The following is a 27463-nucleotide window of genomic DNA, read 5'->3' as shown; positions in this document are numbered from 1 at the left end:
AGCAAAGCTACAGGGAACCAGACAGAGGGCCTTCTCGGTAGTGGCACCCGCCCTGTGGAACGCCCTTCCAGCAGATGACAAAGCGATAAACAACTACCTGACATTCAGAAGACATCTTAAGGCAGCCCTGTTCAGGGAAGTTTTTAACGTGTGATATTTTACTGTATTTTTGGTTTCTATGGAAGCCGCCCAGAGTGGCTGGGGAGGCCCAGCCAGATGGGCGGGGTATAAATAATAAATTATTATTATTATTATTATTATTATTATTATTATTATTATTATTATTATAGACAGACTTCCCTGTAAGAACTACAACCCCAGGTCCACCAGCTGAAGCCAGGTGTAAAATAGTGGCTCAGGAAGGCAGACACAATTGCAGGACAAGTTTGCCTCTAAGCACATGCTGAGCCCAGGAAGGTGTGTTCAGTACCAAAACAAGCGCTCTCAGACTTAAATCCTTTCTATTCCTGTTTTCCCACACTTTCTAAATTTCAGCAGCCTAATTAGGAGGTGGGGGGAATCTTTATTTTGTTTGTATTGTTAAACCACTGAGAGTCACAAACTCTTGATGATCAGGATTTGGTAGTAGACCCTGATCCACCTTCTGCCCACCCCTGGTTAGTGTGCTTCGCACAATATGGCCTAGCAGCTAGTGCCATGTCATGAAACCCATAGTATATCTCTGTGCCCACCTAAATGCCAAATAAGATAAGACTATCTGTTTTAGCTCTTGGTTTAACAAAACAAAGCTCTACAATATAGCATTTTCCTACCTGTCCCTCAAGGGACTGTGTGTCATACCAGAAGGAATAAATTGTGCAGGGTGGTGGTGGGTTGGGGCAAGTATTGTGAGACTAGCTAAGCCCACAGAGATGCTAGTAGGATCTCATACCTGAGGTACTGCAAGGAAAGGTGGGATTTAGATGTACATAAATACTAGGTAGCCTGTTTAATTCAGCTTTATTCAATATTTTGGTTCTACGGTTTTAGCAAACAACTGTCAGGATCTTCTGTATGTTGGTGGAGCTTTCGGAGTCACAGTTCAAATACAGTAATTCAAATACAGATTGAAGCCCCTTTGCATTTACGGCTTAACTTTTTCTTGACACTTTATCAGATTACTTCACACTGAAAAGCAACGTTTTAAAAATAGCAGTCAGCATGCTATCCAGCTTTGAAAATGGAAAGCACTCAGAAGACAGATGTACTTGCTACATCCTTATCTTACAAAAACATTAAATCCCCAGGCTTTGGGGAGCGGAAAAAATTCCCTCTAGTCATTTATCTCAAAAAAAGTTCACTAGATGCCATGTTTAGATTGCTTATTTTGGAAATATAACAGAAGTTATGGTCTAGCTGAGGACTAGTTTCAGGGAAATCACAGGGACAATAACCCAATATCTTCATTAGAACCAACCAGTGTTTACAATATGTATGGCATAAGTGAGCTTTCATTTTACACAGAATTCTTCCTAAGGCCAGATATTTTAAAAATGCATAGCAGAGTTGAAGAAGGGGGAACATGCTCTTCCTGTTCCCCTGCAGTCCTGGGGCACACAGCTGCCAATGGCACAGCATACTATGTACCTGGATTCAAATAAATTACCTGTGCATTTAAACTTATTTTTCAAAATACTTTACCTGTTTGAACTTGTACAATTTAGGAACTTGCATTTCCCAGGAAAAGTGACAGCAAACAGTGTTTTAGGGCATTTAATGGCTTGAAGTAGTGGGTCCTGCCAATTAGTTTATGAATATGATAGCAGTCTCTGAAATGTTGTTTGATGTGTTTTCCTAATTAAATGTAACCTCAGATATGAGAGTTAGGAGGCAATATACAACATTTTGTATGAGCGAAGCAGCACGGGTGAAAAGATTTTTGATTTCTGGAATCTTGCCATATTACAGGATTGCGGAAAGCATTCAGAATATGAAGAATAAGAATAGGCTTCATCAAAAATATTTAGCCAGATGTCACCATAGACAAAGTAAGAGTCTTATTGAAAAAGAACTGATGCTAATTCCTAACATTGAGGAATAACCCTTTGAGACAAAAGCACCCTCTAGTTCTGTGACCCTATATTTAAATAATAATTAGGGAGCTGAGAGGTTTGCATGTCAGGAATTAAGTGTTTCACCACATTAGACGCAAGTTGCGGGGGAGTTGCTCTGGCTGGGTGTTTGGATGCACAGTAAAATATTGTTCAAGAACATTTGCTAGCTACTTTTAATTTTTTTAGGAGTTCAACATTAAAACCATTTACAATCTCACATTAATATATTAAAATATACAGAAGACAAACCGTTTATTCCTGTGGTCTATAAAACAAACATAGTTCTTTACATGGTTTCACTTGTGTTTTCTCTGATTTTCAGTCCAGTCTTACTAACTTTTCCCTACCCTTCCAAAAAGTTAGTCACAGTTCTATTACTACTCAGAAGGACCTTGGTAAGAGCTGTTTGCACATGATCAATTCATTCATACTTTCCTAAACCATTCAGCAGTTTATTGTTTCCTATTACTTTTCCAGTTCTTCACAAGGATGATTTGTACCTGCTAACTAACTGTCCACTTAAGTCCCATGTTTCCTTTTCACACAGTTTCTCAAATCATTTAATAATATAATGTAAACAGGAACATCTCTCATTATTTCTTCAATAACATTCAAGAAGTCGCAATACTTGAAATACCTTTACACAATTTCTAATACATTAAAAAAGTCAGTATATTTGCCTTTACATCTCAAACAACTGCTTGAGGTGGAACTAGACATTTTAAAAATTCTTTTAGTAGTACCACTGCAGCAAATTTCATGGAATGCTTCCATATATTTCCATCATGCAAGAGTCTGTAAATCTACCCAGTACTCCTTCCCAAAGCCTAATTAGTAATTTTCTGGCAGTGTGAGGCTTGGGGTGGGGGGATGCTGGCCTAACACAGGGTGCCATAATACCCAAGTCTGCCACTGTCCTGTTCTCGTGGCCAAACCTTTGCCTGTGGGCAGTGGCGTAGCGTGGGGGGTGCAGGGGGGGCCGGCCGCACCGGGCGCAACATCTGGGGTTAGGGCAAATCCACAGGTTAGGGGGCGCAAATCCACGGGTTAGGGGGCGCAAATCCACGGGTTAGGGGGTGCAAATTACTTGCCTTGCCCCGGGTGCTGACAACCCACGCTACGCCACTGCCTGTGGGAAACCTGTAAGCAGAAACCAAGCACAAGTGCACTCTTTCCTCCTGTGGTTTCCAGAAACTGGCATTCAGATGCATTGCTGTCTAATTTCTTTAATAAGACTCCAATGATTTTCCTTTGCAGCTGGTGTTTTATGGAATGCTGTTCTGATATTTATAAAAAGTGATGTTTACAGAAAGCTGAAGAGAGAAGGCAGCAATGTATCAATTGTAGAAACCAACTATTAGATGGTTTCTGGGCAAATGACACTGATTTACTGCGAGAACTGCATTGTGAATACTGAAGCATTGCCTTGACATTGATCTGTATGTGAGTGTGAGAGTGTGCATATGTATCTCCCTCCCTCTCTTTCTCTCTCTCACACACCAGCATTGTGCACAGTGCTTTATCAAGTGTGGAAGGACAAGTCTCAGCCCCAAGGAGTTTACAATCTGCAGTTCAACAGAGGCAGGTATACCAACCACTAAGTATTTGAAACATGTTACAACCAATATTGTGTGCGGTAAAACTGATTGCTATATCCATCAAATCATTCTCATTGCTCTGGGAATCAGGGAGCATATAATAATATCAAGAGACAAGTGACAATTGCAAACTGACCACTGAAGTGAAGAAACATCTGTTTCAGCTTTAGAAACTAGGTTAAGTGCTAACATACTTAATTTTGTCTCGGATTTGTTACAACAAATAGAACTGGAAAATAAAAACACAGTGAAAATATTTTCAAAACAAAAACAATCCTGAGACTGAAACTTGGGAGTGTTTAATTAATAAAGCACAATATTTTACTTAAATTGTCCAAATCTCTCCTTTTCGTTTTTCACTCTTTTCAATTTCTTCAGTTACCAAGGATGTTCTAAAAGAATTCGCTGTGTTTGCAATTATTCTTTATAGTACCAGAAAGTCAATTTTTCCTTCCACCATGATACTGAAGTTCCCCTGCCTCAGCCCACTCCGGAATATTCCAAAAAAGAAGTTAGGGTTTCATATGAAATATCTTCTTGAAAGCCTTTTTGAAGTTCTCATTACAGAGTGGATATATAAATGGATTTAAAGTAGAATTTATATAGCCAAGCCAAATAGTAAACATATGAACTGGCCGATTGTAGCAGCTTTCACAATAGGCCATGACCATGAAGAAAACAAAATATGGACTCCAGCACAGCATAAATGCCGCCATTATGAATCCCAATTGTTTGGCTGCCTTTCTGTCTCTGTTCATACGCAACCCTTGATTAACACTCATGGAATGGCTGCGTAGCTTCTCCCATGTCTTTTTCAACTGACGGAGACTTGTGCTGTCTTTTTTGTTGGTATACTGAGGGAAACACCCTTCGATATAAGGATGATCGTCTAGAGTGAAATCAGAGTAATTTCTGCAGGGAGGCTGCTCTGCGTAAATCTTCTCATCCAAAGTCTTGTTTAACTCAAAGTCTTGGAGGCAAAGGCTCTCTGTATTCTGAGTGCTTTTATTGACACAGTCATACCTCATGCCTGCACTGCCTGTTTTCATGTCACTCTGTGCAAGGGCTAGAGGAAAACAGCTAAGCTTCGCTACTTCATGGTTACTGCAATGAAAACCCTTTGGAATATCAACAAAACTGCTTGCTGGATATTTGGCTGCCGTTCTTTTGTTCTGGTCACAGCTGTTCTCGTTTGAGATGTGTCCAATATCTTTACTTGCGCTTCCAAAACAAATCTTTTGTACTTCTTGCAGCCTTCCACTGTACATACCTGATCTTTCCGAGGACGATATAAAAGACCCATTTATGTGCTCCCGGTGCTGATAATGCCGCTGGACAGCCTTGTATATTTTTGCATAGAACCAAAGCATCAGCAGTGACGGCACATAAAAGTTTATCATGGCTGTCAAAACTTTAAACCACACGATATTGCAAAAATCTGTTTCACATATATTTCCATTATCAGCCCCATCGTTCACAGTTGTGTTGCTGTCCTTGTAAAAATTACGCCAGCCAAGGATTGGGATGACCCACATACAAGAGAGCAGCCAAGCTACTGATATCATAACAGAGGCTCTAGTTTTGGTCCGGTACCTGAGATATTTTAGTGGCTGCTGGACAGAACGGTAACGATCTATGCAAAGTATGAAGAGGCTGAATATGGAGGCTGTGCTAGCAACATAATCCATTGACAGCCAAAACAGGCAAGCATTTCTATTCCAAATCCATTTATCCTTCAGCAAGTACACAATGTTTAGTGGCATGACAGCTGCACCAACTATAACATCAGCACATGAAAGACTGACAATATAAAGATTGCCAACAGTCTGCAGTTTCTTTTCTGTTCTCACTGCGTACAGGACCAAAATATTCATGACAACTGTGATCAGGGAGATGCTACCCAAGACCAGTCCTAGAACAGGTTGAGCCTCTGTAGAATTCTTGTTTGTGGTCCTGTCAATCACACACATCTCTTCACTAAAGTTAGAAGAAAAGACTCAGTTGGTCAGTTGTTTTCTTCGTGAATCTGTAAATGAAAAAAAAAAAAAGTTCCAACGACAGGCTAAATTTTCCAACAATATTGACAGATATAGGTAAGAAGCAAGGAATGAGTTGACTGAGGTAAAAAAGATTACAAAGGAACTATAATGCAAAAATTTGCAAAAGCACCTGGATTTCCAGTCCACATCTCTTGTGCTGTATCATTAAAGGCCCTTTAAACAATTGCAATTCATATTATACATATTTACATGTATATATCTTTATGTGCATCTTTATGTGCCAATTATCTTCTCTCAGAAAAAGTTAAAAGGAGTAATGGCACTAAATTCAATCATGGCAGTTATATGAACTACAGGGCAGATGGGGTTGCATCCAAAGAAGTCCCATTAGGGCAAGGACTTCTGCATGTGCAATAGGACTTTTCTTCCCTCTCCTCACGCCCCTTGTTGCCCACCAGTCTGCTCTAGAAGGTCAGGCAATGTAGTCCCCTGCAAACATTGCTGAACTACAGCTCCCATCATCCCTGACCATCAGCTATGCTGTCTGGGAAGAATAGGTGCTTTAGTCTAAAACATCTGGAAGGCACTGCAATGGCTACCCCTGCTCTACAAAACCATAAATTGTAATCCAATTACTGCACACTGTATATGTGCTTTGGGCTGTTTAGGGAATGTGCCTGATCCATTGCTTCCTATTAGTTATATTAGAAGTAGTACAAACACACTTTCAGATATATATATTTAACTTGTCAGCAAATAAATTAATAACAGTCCAACCTTGCTACTTCTGCAAGGTTCTCATTACTGTACAGTCACTGGAAAGAATGGCTGTCAAAATACATTAAATGGTCAGCAACTAATAGCAGGAAGCTGAACCAAAACTCTTATTTCTTGCTGAACTCTTAGAGGCTGAGAGATTTTTGCTTTGTGGTAAATACTAATATGGTAAATATTAAAACCGTTCTTCCCAAGGGCAGCCTTTTGATATCCTGCAGTGTGATTCTCCTAAAGGAGTACCAGTGATGCACCCCTTCATCATCCACTCATATATTTAATCACATTCTCTAACTTAGTAACTCTCCCAACAAAGTCATTCTGGTTTGCTGTTAGTGGAAACAATCATTGAATGATATGCAGGGTGTCTCTCGACTTCCTCCTCTGTCCTTTTTTATTAGAAAGCAAAGAATGTGGAGCTGATTTTTGAACAGTTAGCAGTCAGCATATTTCAGCTTTTAATCTTGGTCAGGTTTCCATTCAATAGTAGTATAAAACAGCAAAGAAAAGTTCCGAAAAACTGAAAAAAATCTGAAAGTGCATTTTGATTGGCCTCTGATTTTTTGCTGGCAGTTTGTCTTTGCCAGAGAAATACATATTCATTCATCAACAATTCCTCCTATGAACCAAGGGACAACTGAGGAAACTGTTTTAACCAGACCTTCACGTGCCACTCACTCTTGAGAAAGATGTTAACCTGCAAAAAAAGGGTGCAAAGTTCTATGTTTACTTTTTATGCATTGCAAAACATTTTGTTGATGTTGGGACCAGGTGTTTTAAGTTTCTTATAAAACGAAAATAAATGAATGTATGACTTCTGAATAATTATCAGCATAACCATGTTTTTCTGAAACTTCATTAACCATGATTCAGAACCATGATTCAGAACCATGATTCAGAATTCAGGTGAAAGAAAAGGCTATTGTCCTCTTTAGAAAAAAAAGATTTCCATTAAACAAGTAGGCAAACTCTTGTAGTTGATGGACTTGTTTGGAGATCCTTTCTTCTTTAAGCACATTTGTTCATAAACTTAACTGGAATAAGAGCAGCCAAAATTAATGTCAGCAGAAGTAAAACTCCTTAAATTGATGAACACCAGTGACAGAATCTATCCTGCTTTCATCAGCCTCAATGCATTTAAAATGGTAACAATAGTTATTTGATTATGCAGATTAATCAGTACTTGAATGGATACCATACTACCAGGTACATTCCTTGTAGTAGTTTGGGCTTATTGGCAACCACTTATTTGGCATCCGTCAGAGATGGAGAGGGACTTGTCATTCATTCCTTGAATCCTCGTCACTGTATCGGGGTTAATATCAACAGTTTCAAAAACACTGTAGAAAAAAATGTGAAGAGCACATGGATGGATAGTATGTAGAGGATCATATAACAATTGCATGTGGAGGGGGACACATATTATGCTCAGATTATGCATTTGAATGTGCTGTGTTGCTATCAAAAATGAAATACTGGTTTCAAAATTGGAATGCTAGTTTCAGAGAGCTCAATCACGTAAAAGACAATGCAGGGACTCAAGGCAGCATCCTTGAGGTTCTCAGTCTCACGCCTGTTCACTGTTTAGCTTCAGCAAGACTACCGTATCATGTGTAGATACCAGGAATGGCCCAAGTCATCTTGGCACCTGAGGCAAACCACAAAAAAGTGGTTCCCCACACCAGGGGGGAAAGGTGAGTGAAGATCTATATAAGAAACAAGGGAAAGGGGAAATAACCATCTACACTGGGAACAGGGGTAGGAGGAACAAGGGTGCCCCCGCATCCCCAACACTAGCATCGCTGCAGCACCTACTAGTGCATGACAGTGTTGAGGTCAGAGCTATACAAACCTGCTGGTGGGAGTACTGGATTAGCTCTGTAGGTACATCACACAGCTCTGACCTTACTGAAGCCCTGCCCCACCCCAGCACTATCCAGCTGAAAGGCAGCAATGCCAACCTTCCAACTTGCTGAAACTATGTAATAGGTAACAGCCCGTTTTTCTACTGGCCTGAAATACTGTTGTGTTTTTAAAAGGCTGCAAACTAAGAATTTTCTGTGCAAATGTGATGTTTTTGCTTATCTTGCTTTATTATGCACTCTAATATATAACTTTAGGATAGTAAAAAAAAATAATTCAATCATCACGGCAACAGGGGAACTTCTCTATCCTGCGTATGTTCAAATAATCTGTATTAAGGCACGATGCAGTGTGGTTGGCGATGTGTAGGCTGCTATGCATAGAAAGCTCTTGGTATGAACAGTTCCCCATAGGATTTTTACAATGCAAAATCTTACAATGAACAATGCAGATTTAAAATTAAAAACACAAAAAGAGGGATGGCAGCATCATGGTGAAAATGGTGAGAACTACATGGCAAGACCCAAGCCTTCTTATAGAATATTCTAGTTCACTAATACAGCTTCCATATCACAGGTTGATATGGAATCCCTGGGATCACTGAGCTGGAACTGAAAGAAGACTTTTATGTCTGTGACGTACTGAATATAGGTAAACCAATTTGTTTAAACCCTCTCCTTCCCAGCCCTTTCATTTCCCTTCATCTGCTTACCTGGTTTCAACCCAGCATGTCTATCTGATTTCCATTCAGTTTTCCACCAAACTTTCAGCACAGTTTACATGACAAAAATAGGTAGCTAATAGAATGCTAGCTGAAGTGCTACAGGTATATGGTGACAGAATGAGGGGGCGGTGGGTAGCAGCAAAACAAATGAATAGAAATGTTTTTATTTGGAGCAGAGAGTGAACAAGTAATAAAGATTGTGTTCAGACAATCCTAACCACACTAACCTGGGAGCAAGCCCCACTGAATTTAATTCTGAACAGACTTGGTTAGGACTGAGTTGTAAATCTGGATACAACTCTATGACCATAAGCTTGAGAGAATTTAATATCTAGAATAAGAATTTCTGCTTTATTCCTTTATTCATGTAGCTACATGTTTGAAAGAATAGGGAAATGGAATCTCATGACAACAGATTTAGATTCAAAACAGCATGTGGCCAGTGGTATCTCAATCAGAATGTAGGTATGAATAGAAAAATTGCTATGATTTAAAAAATAATGTCCAAACTACTGCAGTGGGAAAAGGAAAGATAAAGACACAATATAACAGAGCAAAAATTGTAAGTACATGAAGCCCCCCCCCTAAAATACTGTATAGGCTTTGGTGCTCTGTTCCATTAAAAAGAAGAGAAATGATCCATACCCCAGGCATTAATATAGCTAGGTCTCAGTAACCTACACAATGTTTAAAAGATACAGGCAAATTAGCCATTTTACTGCAGACAAAAACTCTGAATACAGAAAGTCCAACATGAAAACTGAATATATAACCTCACTGTACTTTCTGATGTCAGAAAAAAGGGGGAAGCACTATCAAACAAGAAAAATATGAGCATATTCAAAGAACAATTATCTTTATAAATTATTCCCACATCCTAGTTGCAGTAGTATCACAGTAAATGACAGTTAAGATTTATACCTCTCGTTTCATCATATAGGTAAGGTGATTTATCATATTACTTAAGGAACTATCTGAGAGATTTTCAAAGGGGATGAATTCTGGATTAATTGCAGTTTCCGAGTCCCCTTCAAAGGTAGCCCCACGTAGAGTGCATTGCAGTAGTCCAAGTGGGAAATAACTAGAGCATGCACCACTCTGGCAAGACAGTCTTTGGGCAGGTAGGGTCTCAACCTGCATACCAGATGGAGCTGGTGGACATCTGCCCTAGACAAAGAATTAACCTGCGCCTCCATGGACAGCTGTGAATCCAAAATAACTCTCAGACTGCGCACCTGGTCCTTCAGGGGCACAGTTACCCCATTCAGGATCAGGGAGTCCTTCACACCAGCCTGCCCCCTGTCCCCTAAGAACAGTACTTCTGTCTTGTCAACCTCAATCCGTTAGCTGCCATCCATTCTCCAACCGTAATGTACATACTCCTGTGAACTCTCTGTCTTGACAATGTAAGATGAAGGGAAAGACTGAACTTGGGAACCGGATCTAACTGTTTTCATGGGCGTAGCCAGGATTTTTGTTTGGGGGGGGAGGACTTTTGTTAGGGGGTGTAAAACCTATGTGATTGGTCAGTTAGTTAAGTATTTCTATTGTTTTACTTGATCTAGGGGGGGGGGAGAGAAAAACAGCTGCCCTCTGCCCCCCTTGGCTATACCCATGACTGTTTCCCCATTGAAATCAGAAGTACTGATGTTATAATTACTGGCCCAAACTGGCCAGATGATGGAAAATTGATTTACAGTTTTTCGTGCAACTCCCCTCCACTTAACCTTCTCTCACATAAGGTTCACCCTGAATGTGTGCCATTTCTTATGTTTTCTACACCAAATTTGCCACAAACTATCCCGAAACTTAGGACACAGGTGGCGTTGTGGGTTAAACCACAGAGCCTAGGGCTTGCTGATCAGAAGGTCGGTGGTTCAAATCTCCGCGACAGGGTGAGCTCCCGTTGTTCAATCCCAGCTCCTGCCAACCTAGCAGTTCAAAAGCACAGAGTGCAAGTAGATAAATAGATACCTCTCTGGTGGGAAGGTAAACGGCGTTTCCGTGTGCTGCTCTCTTAGTGTGCTGACTAAGGAGCGGCTTAGTCATGCTGGCCACATGACTCAGAAGTTGTACACCGGCTCCCTCGGCCAGTCAAGCGAGATGAGCGGCACAACCCCAAAGTCTTCTGCGACTGGACCTAATTGTCAGGGGTCCCTTTACCTTTACCGAAACATAACTTCCCTGCCAACCTTCAAATCAATCTGTTGAACCATTTTCTAACTATAAACTACTCCCCACCCCATCCTTGAGATAGGGCTGTGCCTGTGGCCCTATAAAACAAGTTCATTCATAGCGTGCACACAGTAAAATCACAACAATATATATTATACGACTGGTAGAGATCGAATGAATCATTCCTAGGATATCCACAGGGGAAAAAACAGCAGGTGCAAAAGTTGGTTTGTGAATTAACACCTACAAAGAACTGCTGTGGCTGACAATCAAATGAGAATATTGATTCACTGCGATGTTTTCATTTGTATGACTACAGGTATAGGAGGGGGGTAATGAAAGGACGCATATTACACCAGCAGGCTTTGACAGATTAAGCAATGGCAGTGATTGAGTCACATATTAAAGAATGATCCAGAAGAGCAACCAGCTTGTGCAGTCCTGCATCAATCAGTGTGACAATGCTGAAGAAAAAGTAAGACATACAAACCAACAAGTACATTTTGTTCCCTGAAGTCAGTCTGTCAGCACAAATATACAGCATTAAATTTATTAAGGTTTTCATTGGGCTCTGTGGAGGAAAGTTCTCAGATATTATAAAAATGGGATGGCAGTCTGAATCAGTACTATCTTATTTACTGCACTCTCCTTGTCCTCAGAGTACTACTTTGACAGAAGCCTTGGTCACCTAGAAGGGGGTCTAGTAAAATAAAAAGCAACATATCGAAAACCATGTATCTTCTACCTACATGATCAGTAAGAAGCAGTTTTGGATAAGCCAAAGAGGTATAACTGCTTATTTTAAAAAATGGATAGCAATTTGGTTCTTCAAAATCTGATAATGAATTGTTACTCTAACGATTGCAGTTTTAGTCCAGTTTAGGAGAGCAGGTGCTTTTAAAGATAGTTTGGAAGTCAATGACTTTAATTCAAACATGTCTTCTGCCAACAGAAAGGCAGTTTCTGCTTATGGAACACAGCCTATGTGAGCCCTGGCCACTTCCCTGTGCTGCTGCAGCCTCCTCAGAAGTGGTGTTTTAAGTGGATGAAAAAGGGTGGGATGGGAAGGAAATGCAAAGCAAGCCCCGCTACACAAGCAGAGTTCTATTTGTGGTCCACTGGGTCCAAAGGAAGATGCTAGACAGAATTTGTTAGCGCTATTTGAGAAAAGGAAACAGAGAACTTTCTGTTAATTGGTAAGCAGTGTCATTTTGCTGTGTGCATGCTTTTAATATAATATTGTTAATATTACTTCATTGTGTTTAATTATAGATTAATGTATTCTCCAAGTAATTTGTATCCTTTAATTTACAAGGCTTTGAAGATATTTCTGAAATGTGTGAAAACCACAAATGAAGACTGGTTATGTTTACCAACCATGATAAAGCATAATATTGTGAAGAGAAGTGGACTCCTCTAATCACAATGTTAGCTTTGTCTAAAAACCCCAGAAATGAACACAACATATGCAAAATAGATAATAAGTATTGCTGAGTTTAAGAAAGAGATAAGGATCTCTTTTGTGGTGTTGCTGTACTTATATGGACAAGAAAAGGAATTGCTGGTTCACTGTTGATATTATTTTTAGAGGTCTCTGACTACATATGCTTGAATCTTTTCCTAAAGGGCACAAAAAGTACAATTTAGAAGTGTCTTAAGTAGTTGATGTTTGAAGAGATTGCATTAGATCTTCACTGCCAATACATTTAATAGTTGAGTCAGATTATCAAGCTTTGATGGAGCTGAACATAACACGGAAAATTGATCAGGAGGGACAGAAAAGAATAGTCATGACACACTGTAGGGCAATATCATATTTTGGATACAGCAACATTTGAATTGTTGCATGAGGTTTCACTTTTAATGTAAAACTTCAAAAGAAAACAAAACCTGTTCTGAAAAACATAAGCAAAGTCTTAAGAAAACTGAAGTCTGAGCAGGGGAGCTTGATTTGATTTATATGCTGTTTATAGGTGCTAAACTCGGAGCAAGACTCAGCAGAATAATCAGGAAGGCTTTCAAACACAGCAGACTACTTCCCATGATGTGGAATAAATGAAGTAATGAATATCACCTTCTGAAAAGGGCCCCTAAATTATTACTATTATTAATTAAATTTCTATACTGCCCTTCAAAAGATCACTGGGTGGTTTACAACATAAAAACACAAACATACATAAGACAGCAACAAACAGAAACAATACCCCCCCCCCCCGTACAAAGTTTAAAAGGCAATAGATTGTTTCATTAGCCAAAGGTGTGCGAGAAGAGGAATGTTTCTGCCTGGGGCCCAAAGATATGTAATGAAGGAGCCTGTCACACAGACCCATGCATATTTAAATAAGGTGAAGGACTGAGAAAATTTACCCAAAACTGCATTAAGTTATATAAGACCATTAAATTCAGAGTCTAAACTACCGATACACATTATTGGCTGATTAAATATTAAGCAACTTCAAACCATATCTAAAGGCTATGAAAAAATTGGTCAAATTGCATCAGCCACATAGCTCTTTGGATAAATCATAGGCCACCTAGAAGGGACAAATACGGTAGGTATAGGTTCCAACTTTTTAACCAGAGGAGAGATATTGTCCAAGATGGCCAGTAGCTTTATTTAGGGCAGCTCTTAACTAGGACTGCCATTTTACAAAAAGTGAAAATCCGGATTCAAAAGTTGTTGAGATTTTCTTTTCCTTTAGGGCCAAAGCTGTCAAGTTTTTGAAAAATTTCCAAAAAAGAGAGGGAAAAAAAGGGTTTGAGCTAATTTTAAGGGAATTTGCTAAAATGTAGACTTATGACATGGGTAGCCATACTTCCGGATTTCCCCAAACATTTCAGTGATTTCCTCCCGGACACTGTTTCCTACTGCCGTATTCTAGCTATGTCTGGGAAATTCTGGACATATGGCAACCCTATCTTAATCAAAGTGCAAGATGTAAAAATAGATAGGTATCAACTGCTTCAGACTGAGCATTTTGCTATCAGCAATTACATTTATATTCAAATCATGCACACAGTAAAAGGCTTTGAACAATTACTAGTTATTTAGCACTCCAAATAATGGGTCTAATTGCTCTATAAATTTCTCAGTTCACATTATGGTAGCTCTGAAACAATGACAGTATACTGAGGAAAATGTCATAGGCTATCCTTTAGAGAAATCCCAGTGGACTAACTACCTCTATTTGGGCTCTATGAAATTAATTACTGCTACAATACAAGAGTTGGGATACAACATTTTGATCAGATGAAACATCCCTCTATAGGCACAAAAACATGCAAATTTAGATCCAATTAAGCACTGAGACACTGTGATTAACTTGCGTAAGTATTCAGAAGTGGAAGTTTTGCCCATCAGTTTATTAAATTTGAAGGCGGAAGGGAGACATTTTATATGAGTAATGTTATTACAGAACTATCTGTAATAACCACATCTCTCACTAAACAATATTTCAGACTGAGAATTTTCTTACAGGTTCTACACTCAAAATGTGTGAGAATGCCACATGTATTGAAAAGTGATATAGCACTTCATCACCTAAATATATACTGGCATTTTACCCCCTCTTGCTTCTGTTTCTAAATAAGATTAAATGGTCCTGATATGTTTTATATCAAGTGTGAAACTGTTTGTGGAAACCTTCTGCTAGCTTCTCCATGAAGATTTGTAAGGCGAAGATAAAGTAGAAGTAATTTTACTAGGAACACCTTGGCCCATTTGTCAGGTCACCAGACAGTCTTAATATATAACACCTGTGGCTTGATGTCTCAGTTGCTAGTTATGAAAAGACAGTTCTGTGTATCAACACAGCCCACATCTATTTGGGGATTTATTTATATTTATGACAAGGATTTCTACTCTGTCATTCTGTAACAAGTGCATTCAGTGCATTACAAAGACATTGAAACAATAAAAATAACACAGGAAGAAATAATAAAACACAAAAAAGGCTACATTGTGAGTGCACACAGAGGAAAAAAATGTCTTCCTTGAAGGCAGCAAAGGGGCCAGATGAAACTAGGCAAGTCGTTGTTGCTTTTTTACATTGCTGCCAATTTACATAACGATGTGATATTGCATGCATACATCTGCATTGCTGGCACCATTTTTAAAATGCTTTCGTCGCAATGTGCAACTATCAAAATAATTTAGAATAAAGCTATGAAGCTTGAATTAGAAATGTGTGGGCCTGTAGTATTATTATATGATTTTTGTTGTTGTTTTTAAGGGGATTATCATCTTCTGTTTAGAAACTGTTGGACAAGCTACAAGTACAGCCCACAAATAGGAACAGGACCACCAGCACTAGTGATGGCACTGTCAGCTAATCAGGCTATTGAGCACCAGTTATTGATTTTTATAGTTTTTGTAATATTATTGGAGTAACTGATTGTACTGAAAGGGGATGCTGTACAGCTGCCAGTCACCACCAGGGTGCCCTTTTCATAGACCCAACAGAAAGGAACAAAAAGTTCCTTTTTAATGCTTTATTCACTCCTATATTGATTAATCAAATACTTATAAGCATTATTTCCCTTCAGTACATACAGCCTGTTCTAATAATCTAAGCAAATAGATGGTATGTTACCCCAACATGGTATCAGGCCTACTAATTGATCAGGCCAATCAGCAGATGAGAATCTTACCAAGCCAGAAGTAGTTGTAGTCAAACAAAACATCCCGTTTCAAGCATTATACTTTATGTACGCATGCAAATGAAGCCTGGGGGAATTTGCCGGTCACTAATGTAAGAGACAAAAAAGTAGAGACATCACCTTGCCAACAAAGGTCCGTATAGTAAAAGCTATGGTTTTCCCAGTAGTGATGTATGGAAGTGAGAGCTGGACCATAAAGAAGGCTGATCGCCGAAGAATTGATGCTTTTGAATTATGGTGCTGGAGGAGACTCTTGAGAGTCCCATGGACTGCAAGAAGATCAAACCTATCCATTCTGAAGGAAATCAGCCCTGAGTGCTCACTGGAAGGACAGATCGTGAAGCTGAGGCTCCAATACTTTGGCCACCTCATGAAAAGAGAAGACTCCCGGGAAAAGACCCTGAGGTTGGGAAAGATGGAGGGCCCAAGGAGAAGGGGATGACAGAGGACGAGATGGTTGGATAGTGTTTTCGAAGCTTCTAGCATGAGTTTGACCAAACTGTGGGAGGCAGTGGAAGACAGAAGTGCCTGGCGTGCTCTGGTCCATGGGGTCACAAAGAGTTGGACACGACTAAACGACTAAACAACAACAACAACAACAACAATGTAAGAGCTGTAAGCCTAACACTTGCACTGAATTTAGGAGCTACAGCAATTCCAAAGTCCATTAAAGGAGAGTCTGAGAGAAGAAGAAGAAGAAGAAGAAGAAGAAGAAGAAGAAGAAGAAGAAGAAGAAGAGGAGTTTGGATTTGATATCCCGCCTTTCACTCCCTTTAAGGAGTCTCAAAGCGGCTAACATTCTCCTTTCCCTTCCTCCCCCACAACAAACACTCTGTGAGGTGAGTGGGGCTGAGAGACTTCAAAGAAGTGTGACTAGCCCAAGGTCACCCAGCAGCTGCATGTGGAGGAGCGGAGACACGAACCCGGTTCCCCAGATTACAAGACTACCGCTCTTAACCACTACACCACACTGGCTCTCCAGACTAACCCTGGAGCAAGCTATTAAAAATCTTGCAGAAGTTTCAGAATGGCCAAATATATGACCATGGTTAGCTCCAGTTTACCATGCACCACACCTGTATGCACCACAACACTTCAGTATACAACTTGTAATAAATGTTCAGGCAGGTTTCCTAAGTCCATGATTGAAAACTACTGAGAAGGACTGGATCCACTATGGACTCATTCCACACTTCCACATGTCCTTAATGAGAGGACATGAATTGCAACAAATGCCAACCTGCAGAAAACTCGATTGAGGTCTGCTACAATTCAGTGGTAAACATTGGGTTTTCCTGGGGAGAGTGGTGGGGCAAACGAAAAGCCCCTCAGACCCACGGCTAGAAAGCATGGGGCAAATGGAAATGTGGACAGGCCTTTGGTGGCATATATGTGTTTTTACATATCAGTATATTGTTGCTTCTGAATGCATGTGTCCATAAAGAAGTCGCCGAGTAGGAAGTTGGGGGACATTCAGCTAGACCTGACAACATTCAGTCCCTTTGAGTCCTTCAGTCCTTGAACAGGAAGAGTGGCAAAATAGTACCTATGGTTATAGGTTCCAAAACATGGGTAGGCAAACTAAGGCCCAGGGGCCGGATCCACCCGAATTGCCTTCTAAATCCGGCCCACGGACGGTCCGGGAAGCAGCATGTTTTCACATGAGTAGAATGTGTGCTTTTATTTAAAATGCATCTCTGGGTTATTTGTGGGGCATAGGAATTCGTCCATATTTTTTCCCCAAAATATACTCCACACCCAACAAGGTCTGAGGGACAGTGGACCAGCCCCCTGCTGAAAAAGTTTGCTGACCCCTGTTCTAAAAGATAATTAGCAGAACTTAGGAAGCTGCCTTATATTCAGTCCATCTCATTCAGTATTGTCTAAACTAATTAGCAGTGCTCTGTAGGGTTTTAGGCAGAGAACTCTCCCAGCCCTACCTGGGCTCTTCTGCAAGCAAAGCAGATATTCTATCTACCACTGAACTATGGCCCTTCTCTCCATTAATTAGTATTTTCCCCAAAATTAATTAGTGCTTATTATTAGAATTATGGTAAGCCTTTTTGGTTTCATTTTGCATGGTACTAATTGTCCAAGTGGGTCTAGTATAAAAACATCAATAGGAACAGAAATCAACAGAAAAAGACTCTTGCTAAATGCAAAATGCTACATCAAAGCAAAATTATTTTATCTTAAGACAGCACAAATAACAAAAACTGTATAGAAAAACAATAGAGCTTGGAAATTATTCATGTGGCCAGAGGATAATCAGCCTCAGAATTTGTATTTGTGTCTAAAAACAGAGCACACAAGACTGTAATTTATTTAGATTTATGAGAATATATAAGTTTATTTGATCGGTACACAAAATCCCCAAATATTTCCCAGCTACTGTTTTGAAAACATTCATATTTTCCTTGTTAACTTTTGAAATGTTCCACTTCTTTTGCAACCATGGAAAGCCTGCTCCCTATTTCAAATCACTTAATTATCAGCTCCCTTTGACAGAGACGTTCAGCAGGACAGAAATGAATTCGAAGAATTTATTATTGTTTTCTCTGAACCCTCAATATACCACAAAAGCTTAAATACCTTACTTGAACTCATGAAGATTTAATGGCTGCAATTAAAAAAATTGCTATATAAAAGAAGCATGTTATGACTATAACACACAAGTAACCAGTTTCTTGAAGGGCAATCTGACATTGCTTATTTCTTATCTTTATCACTAGCACTATAAAGCTCCACAATGGATTTCACAATGTCTTACAGAAAGCTAGTTTTAAAACACATACCGTAAATTGCCCGCAATGTAAAATTAAAATAGCTACCACCAGCAGAAAAATCACCAGCAATTTTCAAGTTGTCTGTGGGGAGAAGTTTGGGAGCTGCTGGTTATATGTACAAGTGAATGAGTGTGAGTGTGTGTGTGTGTGTGTGATTGAGTGAGAGAGCGAGAGAGCACTGAAAATGCACTGCTGAGAACTATTCCTTTACTGTTTTGTTTGATAAGGATGCTATTTTTCATTTTCCATCCATCCAGCTTTTGGAAGACAACACCTGTTTTGTGCTTTCCATCTTTGTTTTTAATATCTTCCATCTGCAGATGTCTTTCTCCATGTGTGTTTTCTTTCACTAAATCATCCAGTCTGAATTCCACATGGTATCATTAGCTCAGGCTAGGAGAGTAGAAGTAAGTTGATCTAATTATTGTACAACATTATACTTTTTGGAAGAATGTTGAAAGAAAAATGGATCATTTTTTTAAAAAAATTGCCTGTAGCATGCTCTCACTGGCAGAAGGGAGGACATTATTTCTGCAGATTCACCCTTCTACCTGCACCCCACTTTGCTCCCCACAAATCTACTATGGAAGGCTGGTGTGGGGCGTTCAAAACAGCATGGGAGATGGCTCTGGCAAGGGGATGGGAGAATCAACAAAAATTGCCTCCCTTCCTTGTGTCAGTGGAAGGATGGATGTCCTTCCGTGAATGGAAAGAACCTTCTGTTCAAAGAAGGACAACTCTGGATCCATGCCTACGTGGCATGCTGGGAATGTTAGAAACACAGGAAGCTGCCTTCGACTGAGTCAGATCATTGGTTCATCTAGCTCAGTACTGTATACTGTTTGAGACCGGAATCCTTCCTAGCTCTACCTGAGATTCCAGCAACATGTACTCTACTACTGAGGGGCTATGGGTCCTCCCCAAATGCTGCATGCCACAGTTACAGGCCCTTCAAACAGGATATTCCACACTCACCATAATCATCTAGATCACTGGTGGATCGGGACCACTGGTGGGTCTCAACAGGAGCACCACCACCATGCAAATATATGGTAAAAGAAATGGGTCCCCAAATGGATGTTTTGGTTAAAAGTGGGTCTGAAAAGGTTGAAGATACTGTATCTAAATCACAAAAAAAACAACCTATTATATAGTAGAAGGGACTAGTGGCTTCAGATACACCATTAGTGCAAGAAAAAGACTTAGTATCAAGAAAGGTTGTATAAAATATTATCAACAACATAGATGCAATTCAACAAAAATGTTTTACATCTGTCTTCAGCACGGTAAACACATGAATGTCAAATCTTGTACATTTCTGATACTTTATTTTCTAGTCCTTCATCCATATCTATGGGGCTTCATGTGATTATTGTACTTTACCAATACAGTTTCCACAGAAAATGAAGTTAATTTTAATTGTGATTTGTCTCCACTTCTCTGCAGCATTTTGAAGGACATGGTTGGGTTGTTGTTTTTAATGCATTATTCAAATACCACAAAGGCCTCAGATTGTCCACAGAACATAAACAACTAGTTCATTAGTTCTGGCTCTTCCAGCTCACAAAATTCATTGTCTAAATTAGTAAGCACTTTAGTTGGAATGAGTCGCTAAAATGTGTTGCCCTAGTCACAAACAAAATAAGTGGCAACTAGAAGAATACAGGACTGGAGTTGAAAGAGTGATACTTTTTTAACAGGGCAATATCTGAATAATTATTAATGATCTAATCTGAGTTTAAACATAGACGCACTTAGACAAAATATGAAACAAGTGTACTACCTTTCAAGTGTAATTTGGAATAACTGCACTTCAGTTCTATGTGGAAAAGTAAACCAAAACCTAGGGACCCCTGACATTGGATGTCCCATCTCCCGTCAACAGAGATCTCACAAGAAAGTGCAACATACCCCAGCCCTGAATCCTTCCAACATACAAGCCCCATCCACATATACCACCCATCATGGCAGTCATTCAGCTAGACACTGGCCTGGTTCAGACATAATGCTAAGCCAAGCCATGGCTAAGTGCAAATGAACAGGCATGATGATGTACAGAGAGGAGACCATGACGGCTTCACCTTTCTCAGGCTTCTGCTGCTGGTAGAGTACCAGGAGTTAAGCCCTGGTTTGGCTTAGCATTATGTCTGATCCCAGGCTCATGCTTTTTCTCTCTCCAAGCAAATCATAAGGTTTGTTCTTGACTTACAACTCATTGTTTGCTTGAGGGAAATAAACTTATGAGCCCAGTTTCACACATAACAGTTAGTCAAACCATGGCGTAACTTTCATGTTGTGGCCTGGTCCAAAGCCAGACCCCACAGAGAAGCAGGTCAGAGGCTGCAGAACAATGGATAGCTTGTTGGACATCTCCATTGCTTCCATCCAGTTCTGAGCTTCTTGCCCTACTCCTGAACCATGACTCCTGAGCCCTGTATCTTCTGCTGGGCTTGTATTGTTACTTGCCTGAATAAAGATCTCTCTTGACCTTCCAAGTAAGAGCCCTTTTTGCATGTGTTGGGCGAGAGCCAGGAAAACTTCTGCCTTTCCACCAATATGAACTTCCAGTGGGGGAGGACCGGTGGTTCCAAGAAATAGCAGAAGCAATAGCCATGGAGATAAATAGCAGAAAGGAGGTGGCATTCAAAGCTCTTTTGAAAACTCAAGAAATTAAGTAGTGTGCAGTACAACCTTAAATTCAACTGCTGTGACTTCATAGTAATCCTGTCCAAAAAGAAAAGAGACTAAAATAGTGGCAACTTCCTAATACTTTATGCTGAGTTTTGGAATTGTTTTAGGGATAGACAAACATTGTGCCCTTCAGATGTTGCTGGACATAAACTCCTGCCAGGCGCAGCCAACATGGCCAGTGGGAAGGGATAATAGGAGTTGTAGTTTAACAACTTCTAGAAGGTGCCTCATTGACTACCCCTGCTCTACTCATATGTGCTTGACATAGTCACTAAATATTTGGATGGGATTTGGATCATTCACCACTGGCTGCCCCCAAACTGGATGCTGCCATGCATCTTGCACCACAAACATTTGCCTGTTTAGAGGAACAAGTAAAAAGGAGCTACCTGTATAGGCATTTTATAAGACTAGGGCCCTCATTTGCACAGGGGTCTGAATCATGTGGAACTGTATGTATACAACTGTGCATACATAATCACTATTTTATACACATTCTATTCAATGCACAGATATTTGGGGTTACGTCAGGGCTGGGAATATCAGGGTGGAGTCCTGCTTTTTCCACATTTTTAATGTACATGTGGAGCATGTGTACACATATGAGATATCATAGCAAATTACACTTGCATATGGAAGATGACACTTTTTTTTCAGTCTACAACATTTTTGCAGCCATTGTGTCCAAGATGCCCAATCACTGCTTTTCTGAGTCAAAGCCATGGCAGGAAAAATGGTGACTCAATCTGTAGGGGAGATGTGGTAGACAGCAAGGAAGTACTTATATTTTCTTTTTTAGTGGCAGCAGAAGTGAGTGGGAACCAATGATGCAATTCAACTGTGGATTATTTTCTGAGCAAACACAATTAGGGTTTTGCGTGATTTAAAAAATGCAGAGAATAATTATGCTTGCTCACAGAGTTATTACCATTATTTCCTCTGTAGTGAATTATCATTGCAAAGTTAAATTTTGCATGGAATAAACACATCAACTAATTCGGAACTAATTTTCTCTACTTCCTGTTATTACTAGACAGGTTGGACTGTGAAAGAACATCGAGATTAGCACTAGGATTTTAACTCTTCTAGGATTGCAAATCTGCAACAAATCTACAGCATATATTAATGTTTTTCGGGGTTAGTGAATTTCAGCCAAAGGGACACACTGCCTTCTAGAAACCCACTTCTTGGGCTGTATGCCACTCTCCAAGAATGTGGGCACCCACACGAGAGCATATGCACACAATAGTTTGAAGCCAACTAATGTTTACTCAGAGTAGACCCATTGATATTAATGATATTAGATCCATTCATTTCAATGGGACTACTCTGAATAAATGTTACTTGACTACAACCCAGTATTTTATTTCAGGCTCACTGATAGGTGGGATGAGGGGAACTTTTGGCTAAGCCCCGCTGCAAATGCAAGTTGTGAAGATCTGCTCAATTCCACCACCAGATTTTACACTCTCTGTGTCTCAGGTCCTTTCCCTGTTCTTGGCCCATAGCGCTTTGGAATTTGCACTTTGATGTTGTCCTTTCAATTGTGCCAGGGATGACATGATTTTCGTCCCCTAGTGCTCTCTGCTCTGGTGCCATAAAACTGTCATTAAGCAGGGGTCAGCAACCTTTTTCAGCTGTGGGCCGGTCCACCATCCCTCAGACCATGTGGTGGGCCGGACTATGTTTTGGGGGGAGAAATGAATGAATTCCTATGCCCCACAAATAATCCAGAGATGCATTTTAAATAAAAGGACACATTCTACTCATGTAAAAATACGCTGATTCCTGGACTGCGGGCCGGATTTAGAAGGTAACTGGGACACATCCTGCTCCCGGGCCTTAGGTTGCCTACCCCTGGTCATTAAGAGTCACTGTGGAGCAGATCAGAACACTCGGGGGAAAGGAAAGAGTGCTTGGAACTGCTCCACTTAGAGGGTTTCTTACAATCAAACAATATATAATTTTTATTAAATAAAAATTGTTAAATGTTTCCTGAGTATTTGGCCATCAACAGCATTCATGAAATATTGGCACAGACTAGAAGACTCATTCTCATTTCCTAACTCCAGCACTCTTCAGTGCTGCTGGTGATACGACTGATGCTGTTGCCACTGGCATATCCAGTTGAGGGTTGGGCAAGCCTATTTAAAAGACGTGGCAGGCTGTTTAAGGCCTGCAGGCAGGGGCAAAACTAGGCTTTATTTCACTGACTCTGCCTGCAGGCCAGGAATTCACCATCCCTGGTGTATATTGTGTATACTCACAATGCACACTAGCTGAAAAATTAGTACTAAGTTTCAACTTTTGTCTACTCTTATGTTGCCTATGATTTTGGACACTTGCTCAAAAACTAGAGAGGGCATATTTCCAGTAACCTTCTTAGAGCTGATTTCACCCAAGACTTTGCCATGAGGCCCAACACTTTTGGGATGATGCTGTACATCAGAGTGGGCCTCCTGATGTTGTTAGGACAGATAAAAGAAAGTACTTCTTTATGCAGCACATAGTCAAACTATGGAACTTGCTCCCCCAGCATGGCTACCAACTTGGATAGCTTTAAAAAAGGATTGACAAATTCATGGAGAACAGGACTATCAATGGCTACTAGCCATGATGGCTATGATCTACATTCTACCTCCACATTTGGATGCAGCAATTCTTCTGATTGCTAGTTGCCGGAAGCCACAGGAGGGGAGAGTGCTCTTGTGCTCATATTTTACTCCCTGGTTTCCCACAGGCATCTGGTTGGCCACTGTGAGAACAGGATACTGAGCTAGATGAGCAGTTAGCTTGATCCAGCAGGGTGTTCTTATGTTCTTAATATCTGTTTCCCTTGACTACTACCTCGCTGGTTGGGGACGATGTGCATTAGAATTCAACAACATGGGTGGATGGGTGACTCTGTTCTCCAGCCCTGCTCTATATAATCTTTGATTCTAGCATGCCTGTAGGCAAGAAGCTATTTGACTACTTCATCACATGCAGAAAATAATTCATTACAACACCAAATAGACGGAGCAGCAGTATTCTAAACTGCACTTCCTCGTACCTGTGAACAAATATTTGCAGAACTGCCTTGCTATGATCCTGCCTGAATTAGGGCAAGCTATGAGAATATAGTTTGTTGTTTGTTTGTTTTTAAAAATATTTATTTATTAAATTTATATACCGCTCTCCATCCGCAAATCTTAGGGCAGTTCCCAGCATACAAATACAAGCTAAAAACAGAAAATACAGTGGTACCTCGGGTTAAGAACTTAATTCGTTCTGGAGGTCTGTTCTTAACCTGAAATTGTTCTTAACCTAAGGTACCACTTTAGCTAACGGGGCCTCCCACTGCTGCCGCCGCCGCCCGATTTCTGTTCTCATCCTGAAGCAAGTTCTTAACCCAAGGTACTATTTCTGGGTTAGCGGAGTCTGTAACCTGAAGTGTATGTAACCTGAAGTGTCTGTAACCTGAGGTACCACTGTACATAATAAAAACAAAAACAAACCAAAAAGCCCACAAACAAAATGTACCATATTTACATGAATGTCATGCACACTTTTTGGGCCAAATTTTGTCGCAAAAATTAGGATGCACATTAGTTTTATGGTGCATTTAAATTCGCCAGCAAATACTTTTTGGTTTCAAGGTTTTGAAAATTGAGGTGTGCATTAGATTCGGTGGCGCATTAGATTTGCGTAAATACGGTATATAGGATGTTGATCAGGCAAAGGCCGGGTGTATAAAGAAGGCACCAGCTGAACCTCCTTGGGGAGAGTATTCCATAAACAGAGAGGCTCTGCAAAAATGGTTCTTGTGTTGCCACTCTCCAGACCTCTCTCGGAGGAGGCAAACAAGGAAGGGCCTTGCCCCTCACTTTTGGGGTGGGAGATAAAATTCTGGTGTCATTGCTTTTAGTCGCCATCACAGCCCACAAGAAAATCTGAGACCACCCAGGTTATTGAAGTGTAAGGATTTCTAGCATCCTATAACGTAAGCTGGTGTCTTCCAAATCGAAGTAATCTATCACCACTCTCTAAAATGCTGTTATGTGGGAAGCATGTTGAAAGCATGGCATCATTTTAAAGATTTGTGTGGTTGGAAAGAAGGCTCTACGGTTAGGGTTGGCACAAAAGGAACTTCACTCTGGGGATAAATACCAACTGGGGTGTGTGTTAATTTGGGCAATAATGGAGTGGGATTCAGCCACCTTTCTCCCTTGCTGAGTTCCTGATCTGAGGGTGCCTGCTGCTGTTATTGATTTGATTTTTTTAAGATCCCACACACCACAGACAGGGAAAACGCAACCATACATTTCCCATATAATTTAGTTGGGTCCTAACTGGGGCAGAAGTCATTGAAAGCCAATGCAAGAGATCATTATCGATTCTCAAAAAGCCCCAATGAAGACAAACCGAAAGCGCAGGCCTTAGTAGGTTTACTCAGAAGTCTCACCGAGCTTAATGGGGCATATTGCTGTTGTTTTATTGATTATATTTTAGATATTATTTATTGCAACTGTTGAGTGGATTTCTGTTTAACTTTTATATGTTGGTATTATTTTATACTGTTCTAATGATTGTTGAATGTTACTTTTTTGATGTAGTTTGCCTATTTTAAAGTTATGTTTTATTATCACATTTTTGTATTGCATTAGATTGTTATAAGATGTACATTTTGTTTCTTCAGCTTGTAAACCGCCTTGAGTATTGTAAGATAGAAAGACGGTATACAAATTTAAAAATGATGATGATGATGATGATGATGGTATTCCTTGATAAATCTTTTTAGAATTGCAGCCTGGACCATTTTGTTCCTTACAGCTTCTGCCCAGTGAGAATGGTAGAGCAGGAGGCAGGGAAGCAAACATCAGGCAGAGGCTAAGACAGTGACAGGCGGAACTAACGAATCTAATTCCCTGCAGGGAAACGTGACCGGGCAGACGGAAGCCGGTGGGGCAGTAGTGCCCCACGGGCCCTTATGGACCAGCCCTCGCTGTTTTTATGAACCAAATAAATGTTTGTCCTGCCCCTTCTGCCCCCTCGCTCCCAACCCCGCTGCCCTTTTCTGCAACTCAAAGGCTTGGTTGTCCCAAACATCAGTTTCTTTTCTCCCTCGCTACCAAATGCTTTCCAGACCATTCCCTCAGTAGGGTAGAAAAAGATGGTAACAACCCCCGAGGAAAGCCAGACGTCCCCCGTGGACGCGCATGTCATCTCCCCGCTCCGCCATCCTCCCGCGTTTCACTTACTCACCGACGTGGAACTGAGGCAGAGAAGAACTGACGCGAAAGTTTCCCTTCTCTCGAGAAATAGGCGCCGAGAACTTCCCGAGGCTTCAGCCGGTCTGCAAGCCGGAGAAGGCGCCACAGCCTCCTGTCGCTGCTGGTCCTGTTCCGGCGGGCTCGGAGAGCAGAGGGAGAAAGTCCCGCCGCTCCAAGCGCGAGCAACCTCACCCTCACCCAGCTCTGCTGGTTACGTCTGAACTCCGGAGGCTTCCCCTCCGGGCTCAGTCACTCTTGTGGAGGCTGCTCGCCTCGCGCTGCAATTTTGCGCCGAGTGGGTGGGCGGGGAGCCGTTTCCCCAGAAATGCAAAAGAGCCTTTGGTTGGACCTCAAAGGCTTGGGACCCGGCCAGCTCTATGCTCTTCGGAAAGAAGTCCGGCTTCTTTCCCGCCCCGCGCGAGCTCGAAGCGCCGCTCAAGTGAGCCGCTCGTAAGTGGCTGCCTGGAGCAGAGGAGAGGGCGCCTATATCGCCGGCGGCGGCTGGCCAACTCACTCCCACTCTCCGGGGGGATCCTTCCTCGCCGCCTGAGCTGACTGGCCCGAGCTTCACAGCGCCTCCTTCCTTCTCGCGCCTGCCTCCCGCGCCGCACTTTTCTCACCTCTCTCGCGCGCGGGGTTAAAGGGTTGAAGTCACGCGCGCTCTTTGGGGCTTCAGGGGGATCCCCAGCCAAACGCGGCTCCTCAGCCGGCCGGCACCCACCAGCATGCAGATATCTTTTAATGCCTACGCCAAACATCCCCGCCCCCAAGGACCACGCAGTCCCCGCGTCTTTTTCTGAGGTGATTTCCTTTTGCGGGAGGGGAGCTCGATTGCGCCTTTCCAGAGGATTGTTTTGCGCGCCCGCTCTGACTGCAAGATGGAGGCA

At 41.1% G+C, this 27463-nt stretch overlaps 1 protein-coding gene across 3 annotated transcripts; it reads right to left on the bottom strand.

The window, feature by feature from the left end:
• Nucleotides 1–944: 944 nt before the first annotated feature.
• Nucleotides 945–27463, bottom strand: HRH1 (histamine receptor H1). 3 transcript variants are annotated; one of them, XR_013391959.1, is made up of 3 exons: nucleotides 26569–27463; nucleotides 3184–5678; nucleotides 945–2995 (listed from the first exon to the last, which is right to left on the bottom strand). XR_013391959.1 is itself a non-coding variant. In XM_028718884.2 (2 exons), the coding sequence occupies exon 2, from the start codon at nucleotides 5620–5622 to the stop codon at nucleotides 4165–4167; it is 1458 nt and encodes a 485-aa protein (XP_028574717.2). In that variant the 5' UTR covers nucleotides 5623–5678; nucleotides 26569–27463; the 3' UTR covers nucleotides 945–4164. The 3 variants fall into 3 exon arrangements, 1 of the variants encoding a protein (XP_028574717.2); XR_013391960.1 differs by lacking the exon at nucleotides 26569–27463 and adding an exon at nucleotides 9002–11177; XM_028718884.2 differs by having other exon boundaries at nucleotides 945–5678.

Source organism: Podarcis muralis, chromosome 2 (assembly GCF_964188315.1).
Source record: "Podarcis muralis chromosome 2, rPodMur119.hap1.1, whole genome shotgun sequence".
NCBI classification, from domain to species: Eukaryota; Metazoa; Chordata; class Lepidosauria; order Squamata; family Lacertidae; genus Podarcis; species Podarcis muralis.
This window is presented reverse-complemented; position numbering and strand designations above follow the sequence as displayed.